The following is a 20487-nucleotide window of genomic DNA, read 5'->3' as shown; positions in this document are numbered from 1 at the left end:
TGGACAGATTTGTTACGTGACAACATTAATGAAAGTTTCTTAAGAGTCAATATCATGTTATCTGCATCTCCTGCGCTCCATCAAGCCACTCTTATAATAGCAGTCATCACTCAAAATAATGCACCACTCTATTATCTGTATAGCATGTGTGTAAGACTCTAATACAATTATGAAGTAATACTTTTATGACAAATAAATATTTCAGTGAGTAAAACTGGCTGTCTATAGTAGGCTGTTATCGACTACACAGCATTTTTTAATGATTATTATTTTAAATGATTGTCCCTGGATCAGTACGATACTCTTGTAATAAAGTAGCGGTGGTAGCAGACATATTTTGAGTATCAGTTCTGGTTGTAAAGAAGCGATCTAATCCAAACATGAAATAAGCTGCTCCCGAGCAGGTTTAAGCTGACGGACCTGTTGCTATGACATCAGCTCCGGGATGAGCTTCGAAGAACCAAACGATCCAAGATCACGCCAAATTGTCAACAATCAAATCCAGCTAACTGAGTTAGCCACGTACGAAGAACGGGCCCCAGGTTGTTTTGTTGTTGTTGTTGTTTTGTGATTCTATGATGACTAGAAAGTTCAAAAGGATTTTTTTTTTTTTTCAAAAAAGAGACTTCTAAAATTATTTACTTTTTATCACTTTTTTTTATCAGTTTAACAAATGTGATTTTAAAATAATAATACTTTAATATTTAACACATTTTACTGTAATAACAATAGGACACAAAATATTGCATTGGCAAGACATCACTTATGTAGTGTTAACAGGTATGATAATTATAATTACAGGCATATATAATCACTCTATTAATTAATGAAGCTGTTAATTCAAATTCAAACAGAAACTTGACATTAAAAAATACTAATAATAATTGACATTGCAGCAGCCATGTATATATATATATATATATATATATATATATATATATATATATATATATATATATATATGTATGTATGTATGTAAAACATAAGTAAGAAAACCAAGTGTTAAAATGACAAGCTGTTATAGCAACTCAGCACTGGCAGGAAACTCTCTAACCTTTAGTGCTGAAGCACAGATGAGCTCTGTTGACTAGTTTAACACAGTAACAAGACTCCACAGAACTGATGCCTGATCAGCAGAATTACTGCAGCAGGAGAGAGAGAGAGAAAGAGCGAGAGAAAGAGAGAGAGAGAGAGCAAGAGAGAGAGAGAGAGAGAGAGAGAGAGAGAGAGAGAGAGAGAGAGAGCAAGAGAGAGAGAGAGAGCTGCGGCTGCACAACAGCATTCAGCCGGAACACTTTTGAAGATTTACATCATAATCGGCTCATAAGCATTACTGACTTTGGAAATGTCCGAGGCGTTTTAAGAGAGATCAGTTTAAAGGGCCAGACGCTCCACTAAAAGAACAGCACTATCAATATTCCCTCACACAGGCTGCAGATGGCCGGCTCTAATTGAAAGGGCTTCTGCTCCGTCTGAAAGCTGGACCTGGCCTGATACGACTGGGTCACTTTCAGATTGCAGGCTTAGCGCTCGCAGGCTTGATCGCTTGGGCACAACATTAAAGGAAAGCGGCGTACAAAAGCCAGACCTTGACGTTGAGGCAGAATACGGAGCGAATTCAGCTCTATTCAGCCATGCTTTGAGTTCAATAATAGAAACCTAAGACTGACCTCGCCAGTCACTGGATTTTCAATTACGCCTTTCCTGTCCTCGCGTGGGTGTTTGCCTGAAAAGCTTTTTCTTTGAAAAATGAGCAACTGTTTGTGAAAATCTGTTTTGTCTTTCGAGATTAACAAAATGAGATTTGGCTCTCAGTTTTGTATAAACAGAGACGATCTCTGAACCAGAGCCTCGGACACAAAGACTCGACTGATGTTTGAATGTCACAAAAACTACTGTTAGTGCTGGGACACCAAACTCATTCATTCATTTGATTGAGTGACAGACCATCTAAAACACATCCTGTTTCCTGTTTCTCTGTGCAGGTCATATTCGAGGCTGAGGTGACCAACGGCAGAAGAGGGTTCATTGCCATTGATGACATCCAGGTGCTCAGTTACCCATGCGGTGAGTCACAGTGTGTGTGTGTGTGTGTTTGGGATGGTCTGGTCTAGTAGTTAAACGTCTAGACTGCTAAGTTAAACTATCATCATTTTGTCCTTGTGTAAGAGACTTAACCTCAGGTCACTCAGCAGCTGGACCTTCCCTGTTATTTAAAGCAGCTATCATTTCCTAAAACTCACACCCCTGTACGTCTTATAGCTGACTGGCCTTATGAACCCGGGACAAAACATCAGTATATATTCATCAAGGATGCATTAAATTGATCGAAATGCAATTATTATGAACTTTCTATTGTGTTCATCATTGATAATAATCAGAAATGTGTCTTGAGCAGTAAATCATCATATTATTCTGATTTCTGAAGATCATGTGACACTGAAGACTGGAGGAATGATGCTGAAAATACAGCGGAGCATCACAGAAATACATGACAGTTTAATAAGATACTCACACAGAAAACAGTTATATATATATGTTTGCTCACACTTTATTTTAAGGTCCAATTCCCACTATTAAAAAAAAACATTAACTTTGACATTTGCCTCGATAAACTCCTATTTTGCTGCTTATTAATAGTTAGTAAGCTAGTTATTAAGCGTAGGTACCGGGTAAGAGAAGAAATCACACAGAGCCGAGAGTTAGTGAGAAGAGGTGTGTGAATAATATAAAATGGTGGCAGGGTCAATATTACAACTATGTTAAACCATTTGCACTACACGTTACCAGAATGATATGCATGCATCACACTGAATCAGGCTGAGCTGAAATATTTTCAGGGAATGAGCAGTATTGACAGGAGCGAGTCAGCAGTGAAGAGCAGCGCGCTCAATAAATGATCAGAGGGGGCAGTACAAGCAGATACAGTAAATACTGTAAGTGCACAGGGTCTGCTATATAATTAGCCCTTATTACACACCGAGTACTGCACTTAGCATGAAGCGTTTAGAGGTCAAGTGACGGCACAATCAGCAGCCGCGCACGCACTTACACTTCAAATGTCAGCAATGTACACATCATTTGAAGTGATTAATATTTTGTCATCCAGCGGCGCCTCTCTCCAGGTGGAGAGCTGAGCCCTGATCATGCTGCAGGTATTCCCAATTAACAGCTAGTCCACGGATTACTGACGCTCGCAACGTGGATTATATCCCTCCAAACGCTGCTAATAAAGGGATGACATCTTATTACCATGATGCAGGAAGAGAGGGAGATGAAGGAGCTCTGCTGTGTTGCTGTGCTGGAGAGTGTTCCTGCAGTAAAAGAGCGTTTATTTTGAGGACAGCCCATCAGAAACACTAGTGATGAGAAGCACTCCAGACTGACACCTGCTTCTGCTCCACTTGTTGTTTTTTAATTCAACCTTTATTTTTTCAGGGAAGTCATTAAGAACAGGTTCTTATTTACAATGCGGAATGACCACTAGACAGAACATTAGGAATACAGGTTAGCATTTACATAAATACATTTCAAACATCAAACATCATCAATCTATTTACTGTAAAAAAAAAAAAAAAAAATACAATAAAATCAAAAACCTTAGATAATTATGTAGTGAAGCAACTGCATTTGTCCGTGAATAAGTATATAATAGTTTTGGAGGATGAAATTGGAATTAGTTTATCTAGTTTGACAAAAGATTATGAAGCTCTTCTGCTCACACTAAGAAAACAGAGCTATATTTCGGGTTTTTTTTTTTTTGCATATTATTTAGCAGATGCTTTTAGCCAAAGCAATTCACAGAAGAGAAAAAAACAATTTGTCAACAGTCGCAATACACAATGGCAGGTTTATTAGACAACAAGATTAGGAAGCAAGCTGTCTGCAGGAGAAATGCAGAGAAGGATCCGTTTCATTACAGAAGCAATGAAATACACATTTGTTAAGTACTTTGATCTTTATGTGTTTATAAATATGCTGAATATATAATAATCAGATTTTTCATACAATTTATATTTCATCCTTTTTTTTTTTTTTTTTTTTTGCTCCAAAAACAGTCATACTTTAGTATTTTATGAGCAAAATCCACCCTGTGTATGACCCTTAGTTTTTTGGTCAGCTTGCAGCAAGTGCACTAGTATATACTGTAGATACTGGCCATTCATAGGAAAGACCAGCGGTTTGGAGAAAGCCTTCAGGCTGCCTTCCTGTAGCTCAGACAGGGAAAAAAGAACTGATTTATTAAATCTGAGAGAGACAGAAAGTTCTGCAGCTGGTTTACTGACAGCAAGAGAATAAAACAACACACAGACAGATATTTTCCATTAATGACCGATGCAATCTACCAAGAGCAAGGAGTAAAGACATGCAGATATGAACAGATTTTGCATTTTACATTTTGTTTTCATGGAGTTTGTGGCCAGGCTGCTTTTTGCTCTTGTACCTCGATCTTTAAGAGTATGTACAGAATGTAAATTCTTTTGTTGTGTTTGGACAGCTTGGTCAAAGCTTGCAGAGCTCAAACTGAAATGTAAATGTTGATGGCTGTATGTTTTTGTTCTGGGTGGACTGGAGAGGATGTGTTCATCTCATTGTTCCTCTCTGTATGTTTCTAACACGGAGAGAGCCATTGAAACGCTGACAGAGAGGAACGATCTACATGCAGTTTTTCTTTCAGAGCCAGATGGGGAGGAGATGTTGTGATTGGTTTGGTTTATGGATCACAACTCTTTATTGTAGAATTATCTGCAATCAGATGGTCCCCAAACTAAAGTGAGACTGTTTTACTGTAGCCAGCCGTCTACTCAGCGCTGTGTTTCAGTGTGTTTACTATATAATTGGGGGAAATCTTGATTTATTCTTCCTTCATTAATGCGCCTGTTCTGGGAGTTCAGCTCTGGTTAACTCTGGAAGCTTTAGTATAATGATATATCAGAGCTATGACGTCATGTGTTGTTGTCTTTTCCTTTTAATGCAGATAAATCACCTCACTTCCTGCGTTTGGGGGATGTGGAGGTGAATGCTGGACAGAACGCAACGTTCCAGTGCATCGCCACTGTCCGTGATGCTGTCAACAACAAACTCTGGCTGCAGGTGGGACAGTCTGACAGACACACACACACACACACACACACACACACACACACACTCTCTCTCTCCAGCTTCTGCTGAATTTACTCTAACTGTAAAATATGATATTATTGCCTGTAAAATCCACACTGGAGTTCATTTTTAATATTTCACAGTTATAGGGGTTATTTGTCTTCCCTTTCAGAAGTAGGTATGTTTTGTTATAATAACTACCCCTGTAGGGGGAAAAGTAGTACATTTTAACATACTTTAATAGTATTACTTATTTTGGAAATAATATATTTTAAAAGAATATACTTAAAGGGATAGTTCACCCCAAAATTAAAATTCTGTCATCATTTGCTTACCCCTCAAGTTGTTTCAAACTTTTAAGAGTTTCTTCCTTCTGTTAAAACAAATGAAGGTATATTGAAGAATGACGGTAACCAAACAGTTAATGGTCACCATTGACTTCCAAAGTAATTTAATTTTATTTATTTTATTGACCTACTTAAGTAGCACTATTTCTATTGTCTTTGAAATATGGTTAAAGTGAACTGCTAATTGTACTGACAAAAGTTTGTGATAAGCTTAAAAGAAAAAGGATTTATGTAATTTCTATTAAAACGTGTCTCATTTATTTCAATATTTGTAATTACACATTTGTTGAAGTTGCAATTAAGTATATTTAAAATATCTGTCACGACCGGTGATACAAGGAAGCAGAGATCCAAGTGCGAGATCCAAGTGCGGGTATGATATTTGTTAAGGGGTAATCCAAAGGGGTAAACAGTCCAGGCAGGGTCAAAACCAGAGTATCAAATAAACAAGAAACAGACAAAACACAAGGCTAGATCAAGACTACGGATAAACATTAGACAAGGACTCTGTGACACATACTAAGACAGACTGGGTTTAAATACACAGGGAGAGACAAACGCTAATGGGGAAATGACTGAGTGCAATGATTGGTACCCAGTGGGTGCAATGATTAAGCAGAGAAATGTGAGGAATGTGGTTCATAAAGTGACAGACACCGTGGGAAGGGAGGACATCTAGTGGAAACCCAGGGAAGACAACCCAGACACTGTGACAATACCCCCCCCCCCTCTACGGAGCGGCTCCCAGACGCTCCTCGACAAGACACAAAACAGAGACCAGGAGGGAGGTGGACATGTGGAGGCTCGGGGGAGGGACGGAGGGCTAGAGAAAAAGAAAAAAAAACATGGGGAACAGACACCAGAAGTGCAAACACAAAACAGGGAGACCAGGAGGGAGGTGGACCAGAGGAGGATCAGGGGGAGGGACGGAGGGCCAGGCTAACAGAGAGGAACAGGGACAGGAGTGAACACAAAAACAAAAAGCAAAAAACAACATGAAGCCCCCCAGGGCGGAGCACAAGACCACCACAGCCATATGGTCAGGAATGAAGCCCCCAGGTTGGAGCAGAAGACCACCACGTCCGTGTAGTGGAGACCGGAGTTTCCCAGGGCGGAGCAGAAGACCACCACATCCGTGCAGCCGGATCAACAGGAGGACGAGTTTGGTTTGGCAAGTCTGAAACAAAGAATCTGAACAAGTTAAGAGTAGCCTCCGTGGCCATGACAGGATCAGTCGGGCAATCTGGGAGTTCCGCAGAGGCGTGAAGAGACTCTGGTAATCCAGCTGAGACGAGGAGAGGCTCCAGTAGTCCCACTGGATTCCAGAAGATCAATGCTGACTTGACTCTGCTTCTGAAGATCATTGGTGTCCTGACTCTGCTCCTTAAGATCATTGGTGACTTGCATTTGTTCATGAAGATCATTGGTGATTTGCATTTGTTCATGAAGATCAATGGTGACTTGCCTTTGTTCTCGAAGATCACCGGTGACTTGACTCTGTCCTTGAAGATCACCAGTGACTTGACTTGACCCTGAAAGGTCAACGGTGACTAGCCTTGTCTCTAGAAAGTCCATGGTACCTAGCCCTGGCTCTGGAAGGTCATCAGTGACTAGCCCTGACTCTGGAAGGTCAGTGGTGACTGGCCCGGACTCTGGAGGGTCATCTGTGACTAGCCCGGACTCTGGAGGGTCATCAGTGACTAGCCCTGACTCTGGAGGGTCATCAGTGACTAGCCCTGACTCTGAAGGTCCATGAACACCTGACTCGACTCTGGAGAGTTCACTGGAACCTGACTCGACTCTGGGGGGTCAACAGGAACCTGACTCGACTCTGGAGAGTCCACTGGAACCTAACTCAACTCTGGAGGGTCAACTGGAACCTGACTCGACTCTGGAGGGTCAACTGGAAACTGACTCGACTCTGGAGGGTCAACTGGAACCTGACTCGACTCTGGAGAGTTCACTGGAACCTGACTCGACTCTGGAGGGTCAACGGGAACCTGACTCGACTCCAGAGGGTCAACTGGAACCTGACTCGACTCTGGAGAGTTCACTGGAACCTGACTCGACTCCAGAGGGTCAGCTGTGACTGTCATCCTGTGCAGCGGTGCTGGGCATGCAGCCATCTTGGGCCATGACTCTGGACTGGTGGCCATCTGGTGCTGTGGTGCTGGACCGGTGGCCAACTTGGGCATTGGCGCTGGGTGAGTGGCCATCTTGCACTGTGGCACTGGGCTGGCAGCCATCTTGTGCTGTGGCGCTGGATTGGCGGCCATCTTGGGCCATGACTCTGGACGAGCGGACATCTTGGGCCTTGGCCCCAGGTTAGTGGCCATTTTGTGCTGTGGTGCTGGGCTGGCGACCATCTTGGGCTGTGGCTCTGGCTCAGCAGCTGTGACGTGAACAGTCTTGGGAATCTCTAAGATCCTTGACAGCGTAGAGAAATAATCCAAGAATGAGTCAGCGGCCATCTTGGGCATTGCCGGTGAGCTGGCGGGCATCTTGCACCGTGGCGGGGCTGGACTGGTGATCACCTTGTGTTGTGGTGCTGTGTTGGCGTCCATCCTGCCTCTTGGTGCTGAACTAGCGGCCATCATGGGCAGTGGCGCCACCATGGCGGACGTGCGCTTCCTCTCTCCTCTCCGTCCGCCATGGTGAGGCGGTGGCTCTGATCCATCCCACACAAGCCCCAGGTCGAAGGGAGGCCATGGTTGAGAGCGGTGCTGAATCTTTTCTCGACCACTCCCTCCTCGGCGACCTCCCCTGCTCCCCGGAAAACCACCAGGCGAGTTCCCTCAAATCAATTCCTCTCCCGCTCTGTGGCTGGGGAGGAGACATAAGCAGACATACCGCTGGTTCTCTGTGTGACGGAGTCCTTCTGTCACGACCGGTGATACAAGGAAGCACGGAGAGAGATCCAAGTGCGGGTATGATATTTATTAAGGGGTAATCCAAAGGGGTAAACAGTCCAGGCAGGGTCAAAACCAGAGTATCAAATAAACAAGAAACAGACAAAACACAAGGCTAGATCAAGACTACGGATAAACATTAGACAAGGACTCTGTGACACATACTAAGACAGACTGGGTTTAAATACACAGGGAGAGACAAACGCTAATGGGGAAATGACTGAGTGCAATGATTGGTAACCAGTGACAGCTGGGTGCAATGATTAAGCAGAGAAACGTGAGGAATGTGGTTCATAAAGTGACAGACACCGTGGGAAGGGAGGACATCTATTGGAAACCCAGGGAAGACAACCCAGACACTGTGACAATATCAAGGTCAAGGTCTACTGTATTGTCTAATTCTACATTAAATTATATATCAACGTCAAATATAATATAACACAGCAGTTAAAATTGAATCAAGTAATTTACATGTACTTGAGTATTTTGTGAGTATATTATTAAAATATGATTTAAAATGTAATTCAATGTAAAAGCTTTAAATTTAACACAATGTGCAAAATTGTACTTAAGTGTGTTAAATAATAAATAATGTGAAAGTTTAGTAATTTAGGAGGCCTTATATTTCATTATTATCTGCAAGTAAAAAAATGTTTGAAATATACTTGAAGTACACAATTAATACACTTCTCTCTCACAAGGGTTTGATTCAGTATTGTGTCCCCCTGCTGTCTGTGACCCGTCAAAATGAAAGCTGTGACTAGTTTTCGGGTCCGACCCGTCCGCTGAGGACCATTGAGCTAGAAATCAGATCGTGTTTTTAACAGGAGTCACACTTTAGATCAGACCAAAGCTCTCAGGGAGACGAGCTTCACCCTAATTGGCCGGGAATGTCAAGTGAGCAAACAATCCCGCTGTTTTTAAGTTCGGTTTCACAAGAGTCAAAGAATTGCATCAGTTTTGCAACTACATCCCATTTTCATGGTCAGTGGGTATATATAACCAAAATGACTAATCAAGCAGCTGGAGAGAGACGCTCGCTTCATTAAAACTGAGCCTGTCACCGAGACAGCGTTTCCTCTCGCGCCCCTCAAACTTCCCCACTTTACTCATCCCACAGGAAAATCCTGCTCACTTAATGATATCGACGTCAGCTGGGTTAGTGTCCGTGTGTTGCGCTCGCACAGAGGTGAAGCCCTGCTGCTGACCTTTGCTTTTAATGAACTAAAGAGAGGCCTTCACTTTCTGACGAGACAAAGTGAGCTGGAGACGCAGTGGACGACTGAAGGAGAGGAAGTGCCTGACGGGGTGGGAAAGTGTAGGAGAAGTGACCTTTTCTGCTCTGATACACGAGGAGGTGACAAAATGAAGGAAGCAAGTGCACACTGGGGTCTTCTGACTAATAGGAGATGGCAGTGTTAAAGAGACTAATGAATGATGATCTCACACTTCACTCACACACTGACCGGCGTCCGTCACGCTTCACCCAGCGCTCAGGAGCATCTGATCAACCCTACAGCCCTGTCCACATCAAGAACAGTGAGGATAAAGATATGGGTTATCACACACGAGCACACTCGTCTGCCACTTTAAATTCTCTTTCTCCTTATAGCAGGATTGATTCTGATTGACTGTCAATGTTTGTATTGTTCGTCAACCGAGTGATTCCAACGATACCGTTTCTTTATGCCTTTATCATTATAGCTGTGGTGTGGACTCTGCTGTTCTTTAATATTGAGAAAATCTATTTTTAGAATCAGATCTTTATCGTCCACTCGTGTCACAGCATGTGGCCTTTTGAGATGAAGATCCTTCTCTGAGTTTGAATTATTTAATAAATTCATGTTCAGTTTCCAGACGAAAGGCACGTGGAACAGCATTTACAGGATAGCACCAAGAAAGCAGTGGTTCTGTTTCATATATCACTGTTGTGGCAAATAATGGCTACAAATCCTGAGCAAACACCACAGACTTCATTTAACCATAATGCTTTTTCAAAAGCAGCTCACTCACAGATCATTTCCATTGATTTTGTTTTATTTTTGTTCTTTCGATTGTTTTCTCATCCATTTTTTTTTTACCTTCTGTACCTGAACAACTCTGATCTGTAAAGTATCTAGTCGGCAGATTTCATTTCCTCTGAAAATGACAAAACCCTTCAAGCATGAAACATGGCACACGGCTGGATTCAATCAGTCAGACCTGCAAATATTTATTTTTCATCTCTTGTGTTGTCCCATACAGCGGCGTAACGGAGAGGACACTCCAGTGGCAGAGAAGAAGAACATCAACCACAGGAAGTTTGCGGCCTCTTTCCGACTGAGAGAAGTGAGCAGTCAGGACCAGGATCTGTACCGCTGCGTCACCCAATCAGAGAGAGGATCCGGAGTCTCCAACTTTGCTGGACTCATCGTCAGAGGTGAGGACCTGTCTTGTTGTCTATGCTGTCATTGTACTTTTATGTATATTAAAACACATAGTTTAGATTCTAAGTTCTGAATATATGCCAAACATCTTTCCCAGTTTATAAATCTGGGGTCTACAAAAGAGAAGCATTAAAAAAAAGTGTCCTGCTGGTTTTCTGAGAAAATACATAAATAAATAAATAAATAAATAGTACTATTGATATTTAAAAACAAATAATAATATATTATTATAATTAGATAATAATATAAATTAATTATTCTGAAATGCTTTATAGTTCAGTTGAGATAGTGATATTTATTAAATTTTTTGATTAAATAGACTAATTAAATAGATGCAAATAGACTCGGCAGTTCAGACTTTGTGCATTCGTCTCGGGAGTGTGATGTCTGCGGCGACGCAAGTCCGGTAAATCTGTAAACAGCAGTGTACTTGATAACTTCAGTCAGCTGACCATGGCTACTGCAATTTTCCTCTCAGTATATTTACAATAAAACGAAATAGGATATCAAATACCACTGCCTCCTTTGGTTTTCATTTAAACATAATAACAGCTGCAGAAATGTACTTAGTTCAGGGATGTGTGTACTGTATGTATACAGCCATTACAATGAAACAAAATATTATATAGATTTGCTTTTTTAATTTTCATTTTAACATATAGATAAATTGAATACAGACCAAAGGAAACCTGTTAGATTTACCCTGCAGCTGAATGATATTTTGTGTTTAACCACTAAAGAGACATCAGAGCCAGCGGCACACATCAGAAGATCTATCCGAGCTGAGGCTGCTTCTCGTCGGATACATGAGGACTGAGCTCCCGCTGATTGCGTGGAGCTCACCGTCTCAGAGATCGGCGAAACACATTTTTAAATAGGCACTGTCTTTATAAATAAACCACAGATTTGAGTTTTAAACAACTACATTCTCGCCTGAAATACTTTTAAAATTACATTTCATGACACAATAACAGTAATATTTTGAAAATGATCCGAATAAATGGTGGTTGAACTCAACCAATGCTGCGTGAACTCAACCAATCAGAATGTTTAGCGCCAAAGTCCCGCCCCCGAAAGTTCCGGAACTTTGAAAAAGTACCACCTCGCAGCAGGGACTTTCTGAGGGGCATTTTTACACCGGAACTTTATTTAGTTCCTGGTTCCTGCGGTGGAAACACACAGAATTCCAGGCCAAAGTCCCTAGTTCCTGGGTAAAGTTCCTGTGGTGGAAATGCAGCACTAAGTACCAAATGATATAAGGAGCCATATAAGCACATATGAAAAAATGTAAATAATTTATAGTATGTGTACAGTGCAACAGCAAAGAGCTTTTTTACATTTAAGAGATTCCAAGATGCAATACTGAACAGGATCACATTGAGATGCCAAAAAACCCTAAAACAACCTCCTGCTGACTCTGCATTTAACTACAACGGTACACAGATCCATTCCATATAACTAAACACAGCAGCGTAAACATGACATATCAAAACATTATTGTGAATGTGTGTGGAAACAATGCAAATGTACAGAAATGTCTGCGCTTGTGCATAAATAAAGTCTGCGATCAGTGCGTCAAGAGCACTTATACATCTATTAATATGACAGACTCACACATGCTTACTGTACATCTCCTGTACACCACCACAACTGTCTTTACCTCGAGGCTGGTTATCCAGTTATCCATCTCTGCAATCCTTGATGTAATCAGCCTCGTTTCCTTTATATTACTGCTGTTTTGGACGGATTTTTTTTAATGCATTTGCTTACTGGATCATAGGACTGAAAACTTTTACAGAGATTACCTGCTTAAAATGATCTGATCACAAGCAGAGAACCAAAATTGAGTTAAAGGGTTAGAATAGAAATTGTGCTTCAATAATTTTGTGTTAAATTAGTTTAATGCTTGATGGATTGTCAAATTATTTACACACGTTAACGATGACAGCAATATTATATATACATATATATAAAATGTATGAAGGCTGTGTTTGTATAGACCTGTTTAAAGACTCATCACCCAAACTCACAGTCATGGTTACAGTGACCATCTGCTTATTTAAATGCTGCTAAATATTACAAACGCATTCATATTCGCATTAGCACTGGCACAACCCATTTATGCAAACAGACCTGATTGGGTGTTTTGGGGTGACTTCGGTGCGTTTGGGGCCCGGAGAGTGATGGTGGAGTTTGCTGTGCACAGATGCGACTCTGTGAGGAGTGCAATAGTTAGCGGCGGCCGCAGGGCAGAAGGGCCAGCTGAGGATCAGCCACACTGACAGCTCAGATATCTCCACCACACTTCCCAGCTGACATCCTGCTACAAGGATACCAAAGATGGTAATTTCAGCGGAAATTTTTGGGCCATGGATTTGTGCGTGTGCTAATGGGAGCTGGCACGGAGTTGCCTATTGTCGCGCGTGACCCCAGGCGAGTGCTTTATTAGCTCCTGCTCCCTCTAATGCGGGACGACAGCGGGCCCTCCCGGCTGTTTGGGGCCGCTTTGTAACAAATGAAAATTTCAGTGGCGAATTCTTACGCTGGAGAAGTATTGATCTGTGTGTCCCCCAGCTGCAGGAAGAAAGATGGAAGAGGGAGAAAAGCCTAACACAACAGAACACAGTTGTGGCCTCAGCATGCGGGCAGCTCGGAGCGTTTAGCCCAGGGTTTCCAGTAATGACACGAGCCCTCTCTCGCTTGTACAGAATAAACTGAATTGACGAGACGTGTGCTGTGATTATTGGACATCTAAAGTGACGTCTTCCCAACGCAAACTCGCTTTTCAAATAAAGCCTCCGCTCAGAGCTGAGATGTGGTGGTTTTGCAGCCTGATGTCACAGGAGAACAGGTCCACTAAACACTGTGAAATTACTGTTAAATCAGCTGTTTTCTGTATGAATCTCTGTTAAAGTGTAATTTATTTCTGTGATGCACAGCTGTATTTTCAGCATCATTCCTCCAGTCTTCAGTGTCACATGATCTTCAGAAATCATGAAAATATGATTTTCTGCTTGAGAAACATTTCTGATTATTAGCAATGTTGAACACAGTTGTGCTGCTTCATATTTATGCAGAAGCCATGATATACTACCAATCGAAAAATAATTTGAAGAACATTAAAAACAAAATGTTTTAATCCTCAAGAACCATGATGTAGCCCGATCACGAAACCTCTGGAGCCAGAGGTTGAGGAGTCCCCCATCAGCAGACCCGCACGGGTCTAACCCGCAGATTTCTCTCAGATGCAGGTGTGTTTGTGAGAGCGATCTGGAGATGATTTTCTAATGACTAGATAACAGGCTGTCACCCTCCTGTGCGTGCGCAGCTCCCTGTCGTAAACACACGGCTGATTGCTGGTAAATACGCCTAGAGAGACAGCCAGAGATCAGGAGTTGAAACGAGGCAGATTTTAAAGACTCCAGCGCTGCCTCCACGGTGCGTGACGACGGCACCAGCTCAAAGACAGGTCGTTAAAGTTTGATGAAGCGCGATCGGCTGATGCTTCCTGATGACGAGCGCACACAACAAACAGAACAAACCAAAAGAGCCCAAATGTCAACAACTCTGAAATCTGAGAGAATGGAGAACAGAACAGGGCTGCTTTCCATTAATGTCACACGCATTGGCTTCCTGGCGGGATACGCATCAATGATTCATTCAGTTTCACCAAATATGCCCTTCATGCGCTCGCTTGCATTCTGGATCTAAAGTCAACATTTAGCCAAACCTGACAAAGACGGCTGTAAATATTCATCAGTGCTCACAAAACTGAATTTTGATACTTTGGGAAAATAATTATTGAGCTGTTCAGTATTTTTTTCTTTTTTGGCAAAATTATCTTCTGCTCACCAGGGCTGCGTTAATTTAATTAAAAATACAGTAAAAGCAGTAACATTATAATTTAAAATACTACTTGTGCACAATGCACATGTGTTAATGTCACTGTTTTATGAGGATTGTATGATCTTTGAATAATATTACTCTTTAAATGTAAGATATTTAACGTGTACCTGAAGTACACTTGAAATTGTTTCACTTTAGCACAAATAAATATACTTCAGTATAACTTTAGTTTCACTTCAGCACTACTTCAACACAATTGAAGTGCAGTAATACAAAAATGTGTTGTTACAGTTTAGCAAACTTTACAGTTTTTTTCAAAATAAAACAGCAACAGTTATTTTTTTTTTTTTTATGTATACAAAAAAGATGCATATTCAGTGTGTGTGTGTGTGTATGCATTTAAGCTTAGTTAGGAAGTCAGATTTATTTCTAAAGCTCTTTGCACAATATAGATACAATGTAAACAAAAATGCTAGGGGTAAAAATAATTTCTTTCTAAAAGACTGAGATTTGATTACTAATTATTAGTGTTTAGTAATTAACATTAGTAACATGTACTGATTACAAGTGCATTTCAAATACGTTTAAGTATATGATTTTTCTATAGGGTAAACCAATCAGTCAGTCAATCTTACTGACCCCACACTTAAAGTGTTGTTTTCTCTCTCTGGTGTCAGGTGATGTGCAGTAGACAGGGATCAGTCTGTCTAACACTGTCTGTCAGGTGTTAGATTGCCGTGTCCCTGATCCATATTCCGTTCAGCTGCTGTCATCTCTCTCCCTTCACAAGCCCCATCAAAACTTCACAATAAAAAAGCTGTGACGCTTCCCACAGGAAATATTTCCTTTTGCTTTTCCTCCCTCACAAATTCTCCTTCCCTTTATCTCTCTCTCACTCTTTACCTTTTATTTTTTAACCCGGCCTTGCTTTGATCAAACACGTTGCTGCAAGGCCCTGCGTGTGTGAAATAAATGACAAAGAAAAGATTATTTCTCTGACTATAAGGCGTTGAGTCGAGGGCAAGTGCATTTTCCAATTGCATGATGACAGTGTTCAGTATCCTAGATGTGTGTGTGTGTGTGTGTGTATTCATGCGTGCATGTGTGTGAGTGCATGTGTGTGTGTGTGTGTGTGTGTGTATGCGTGTGTGTGCATGTGTGTGAGTGCATGTGTGTGTGTGCATGTGTGCGTGCATGTGTGCGTGTATGTGTGCGTGCATTTGTGTGAGTGCATGTGTGTGTGTGCATGTGTGTGAGTGCATGTGTGTGAGTGCATGTGTGTGAGTGCATGTGTGTGTGTGTGTGTGTGAGGGAAAGACAGATGAGACAGGGGTTAAGGAAGGGTAACAGCAGGGCACATCACTATCATTGGCTCATGTCAGAAACACATGATGGATGACCTGCATGAAACAGCCAGTGACAGCTGACACAAACAGATTCACGCTCACCGTCTCACTCTCAGAGCTGGATTTCATTCGGTTCAAATTAACACTGACGAAGCCCCTGTTCAAACTATGAGGACATTATTGCTAATCAGCTAAATGAAAAATCTAAAAACATACCGATTTTTCATTTAGCTGATTTACAACAACGTCCTCATAGTTTGAACAGGGGCTTCGTCAGCTTTAATTTGAACCAAATGAAATTAATAAATGTTGTAAGTAAAATACAACACTAAAACGAGTTGACTTAATTGTGAAGATTCTGTCATCTTTTGTTCTCAGCACATATGTGGTTAATCATCAGTGGAAAACAAAAATCAATTCTTGAAGATGCTCCTTTTCTACGTAATAGCTTATAGTAATCACATCTGTCAAAACCTTAAAAGGAAAGCGTGTACCGTACCAGTGTCATATACATGAGTCCGGTTGACTCTTCTGAAGTGTTATGATGCTTTGCTGAAACATTTAAAGGGATAGTTCACTTAAACACCATCATTTTGTCATCATTTCCTCACCCTCGTGTGGTTCCAAAAAGTTTATTCGTAGTAAAATAAAAGAAGGTATTTTCAAGAGTGTTAAGGGGGATGCACACTGTACAAGAAGCACAGCTCCACGTCACGTCTCGGCACGTCTTTAAAATTCGAACACATTGTTTTGTATGAGTGTATGCACACCAGCAGCACTATTCAGCATCTGTCTGCGGCGCCCAGCTACTGTAACACTCAGGACGCTGTTCAAATTCCTGCCACGCCACAAAGCGCCGTCTGCATAGTTTTATATTAAATAAGCTTGAAATTGAGCTTGTGCATACAGAATGTCAGGTATTCGATATCTCGAGATATCCTAGACACAGCACTGTGGGGCGCAGTGCTTCTTGTCCAGTGTGCGACTGCCTTTAGTAACATACCACCATACATTTTGCTGACCATTGACTTCCAAAGAAAGAAAGTCACACAGGTTTGGATGAGGGAGAGGAAATGATGACAGATGATCATTTTTGGGTGAATTAGCCAAATCACTATTCAATGATAAAATGCCCTTCAAACATTTTAACCACTTTTATTATATTTTCATTATATTTCATATGGTGCAATTTGAGTTGTATAGATGAATAGAAAAGTTCAAAATTTCTCCTTTTTATGTTGCATTTAATGCTGATTTAAAAGCAATAGTTCGCCCGAAGATTCAAATTTGCTGAAAGTTTACTCACCCTTGGGGCATTCTAGACGTAGATGAGTTTGTTTCTTCATCAGGTTTGGAGAAATGCAGCATTGCATCAGTGTCTCTTCAATGGATGCTCTGCAGTGAATGGGTGCCGTCAGAATGAGAGTCCAAACAGCTGATAAAAACATCACAATAATCCACATCAAAATCTAGTCACATATTTGTTCAGAAATGTTTTGGCTTGTAAATGATGCTTGATCTGTACAGATTTCTCTCCTGATTCAGATCAGACAACGTTTTCAGTGTAAGAAGTGTTATTATGGATTATGAACTCATATTTTAGTTTGAAGCAACAGTTTGAAGTTAAAAGCATCTTGATGCTGGATTTGTTTCATCTTTTGTCTTCTCCAGATGTTCACTGATGGACTGGAGTGCTGTGGATTATTGTGATGTTTTTATCAGATGTTTAGACTCATTCTGACGGCACCCATTCACTGCAGAGCATCCACTGATGAGACACTGATGTAAATTTCTTCAGAATTTGTTTTAATACAGACACAAACATCTTGGATGGCCTGAGGGGGATTTTCCCCACTTCTCTAAATGAATCTCACACACAAAACACTTTTGGCATATTCTGTCAAAAAAAAAAAAAAGGATATACAAACTACACTTAGAAAGCTTGTTTAGTTAATGCTGAATCAAAAAAAATAAAAAATAATATATATATATATATATATATATATATATATATATATATATATATATATATATATATATATATAAAAATATATATATATATTTATATAACTAGTGAGAGTTTAATAACCCTGATTCGACCTGCCACCAAAGTATCAAACAAATCACACAGACGCTCTCAGCTAATGTACGAACACTGCTCCATTCGCTCAACAATTTAGACACTAGTGCACTAAAAGCACTCTGCTCGTGTTTGTCTGTTTGTGTGTGTTTGAGAGCGGATGTCACTGGCTCTAATGAATTGAGATGAATCTCGTTCGTCTGCAGGTTTAAGCACAAACGAATGGGGCTCTTTGCTCTTTTTAAAAAGCCCCGTCTGCCATCAGACTCTTTGTTTTCTGAGGAACCCAGCAAATAAGCGCAGCCGTACATATTAATGCATATTTGATGCAACTTTGGTCCTGGAGCCACTTCATTAGTGGTAAAAGGCAGAGGCAGTGCAGTGGTTTATGTGCTCTGCTGATGGACACAGTAATAAACAGCATCTTTTACATCACATAGAAGGCTTCGTATCGTCCATGTCCAAGACAACAGACTGAGAACAACTTTCTAAAAACCTTGGGATATGCAGATATGGACAGCCATCTACTGAAACATACCACAGCATTTCCTCTACAGAATGATGGCACGAGCAAGAAAAACATTCCTTGATTTTATTCTTTTGATTTCAGGGAGAAATATGACCCAGACATGCCCTTGACAGGTTTGGCGCTTCACCCGGGCGCTGTAATAACCGGCTGGAAAGAATAAAGTGTTATATGTCAGTGAGTGATTGACAAAACCAGCTCGCTCTAGTAAATGTCACATTTAAAATAATACACGAGAAATAAAAGCGCAGTTTACAGAGGTGATGTCATCACACGACTCAAGACAAGACAACAAGAAACATTTGTGTGTGTGTGTGTGTGTGTGTGGCTCTGCCAGGACAACGCTTCTGTGCATTAGTGCCATTGTGATTGGATTACTTGGTGAAATGTAATTTTGCGGTGTTGCTGTCAGTGGTGTCACACACACACAACAGAACTCAACACAACACACACACAGGAATCAGATTGCAGTATTAAAATCTGCCGGCTCTGATTGCACTGGGATAGTAGCACCTCCTCCTGCAGGAACACAAAATAAATCAATTAACTCTCAGTCCTTCCTTCCATTCCTTTATTCCATTAAGACATAAAGCACATTAGACAGGTCGCTCATTTACAGGAATTTAAACACTCCGAGCTATGACAGAAATATTCAGAGAATTCAACAACATTCTGCAGCTGCTAATTATTGAACAAATTTAAAACAGTTCATTTATATCTCTAAGCGTTGCAAGAGATATGTAAGGTGCAAACCCATCTTCTTACACAAGTGATCAGAATATAAACATTACTTTAGTCTACAGTGTCATGTGATCCTTAAGAAATCATTCTGATCTGCTGCTCAAGAAACATTTCTGATTATTATCAATGTTGAAAACAGTCATGCTCTCCAATATATATATGTTTTCAGGATTCACATTGTATAGAAAGTGCAAAAGAACAGCATTTATTTGAAATAGAAACTTCTGTAACATGATAAATGTATTTACAAGCACTTCAGATCAGTTTAATACATCCAGCTGAATAAAAATGTTTTAATTTCTTTATGAATACATTTACGTTATACAGTGCACTCTCCTTTGTCAGCTAAATCTTCATTCAGTTCTTCTTAAGAGCAAAGAAGGTACTGTCCATGACTGTTGTGTACTTAACCACATGTGTGAGTTTGAGAATCGCATCTGCTCGTCATGCATCATCTTGGCGTTTCTGGACATGCAGGAATGAGCAACAGGCGTGTGATTGGCGTGTTGGTTTGTGTTATTGCTGTGCTTCATGTGGGCTGTTTAATTAGCTGAAACAAATAGAGAGTTCAGGAACCATCTGGGGTGGAAAGAGAGAGTGTCTCCATCTGATCGTCCTGCGCTACACAGCATCTCTCAGCTTGAGCTGTCTGTCGCTCTGGTGGACGGTCTCGCAGCTTTAAACGCCGCACTAAGATGAATGTGATGCTGATGAGGAACTCATTTTTTCCTGTACTGGTGCTTTTCTGAACTGAAGGTCTCTTATGTGCTCCATCCTGGATGATTTATTTATAATCACAGATTCATCAGCAGCGTCCGGACTCTCAGAGAGCATCTCGACATCTGAAGATTTGCTGTGGAGGATCTCACACAGAAAAACAACATCATGCTCTCTGTTTTTCCCCTTGTGTAAAAAATAGATGACTGACTTGTTTTTTGTGTGGATGAGATGTCTCTGCTTGTCTGTCTGTATTGGCAAACATGCACATAGTTACTAAAGGACCATCTAGATTGTCTGGTGCGGTGTTATAGTGCCACCAGTTGCGTGTGCATCTGCAGTATCGTTATGTTTTGCCTGTTGATTTGCACATGTTTTTTGCACTGCAGTATTGTGCTTACTGTTAATGTTAATGTTCAAATGAAAACACTGAACTAAGATTCTGA

The 20487-nt window shown here is 40.9% G+C and overlaps 1 protein-coding gene across 13 annotated transcripts in view; it reads left to right on the top strand.

Annotated features, from left to right (window-relative positions):
• ptprk (protein tyrosine phosphatase receptor type K) overlaps nt 1-20487 on the top strand; it is a 175351-nt gene that overhangs the window by 77451 nt on the left and 77413 nt on the right. For all 13 annotated transcript variants that reach the window (XM_026194988.1, XM_026194989.1, XM_026194987.1 and 10 more), the window contains 3 exons: nt 1986-2067; nt 4979-5094; nt 10604-10778. In XM_026194988.1, the coding sequence (XP_026050773.1) occupies nt 1986-2067; nt 4979-5094; nt 10604-10778 (373 nt within the window). The remainder of the gene's footprint in view (nt 1-1985; nt 2068-4978; nt 5095-10603; nt 10779-20487) is intronic.

Source organism: Carassius auratus, chromosome 20, assembly GCF_003368295.1.
Source record: "Carassius auratus strain Wakin chromosome 20, ASM336829v1, whole genome shotgun sequence".
In the NCBI taxonomy this organism is placed as follows: Eukaryota; Metazoa; Chordata; class Actinopteri; order Cypriniformes; family Cyprinidae; genus Carassius; species Carassius auratus.
Note: the sequence above shows the minus strand (reverse complement) of the source record. Positions and strands in the feature narration are given on the sequence as shown.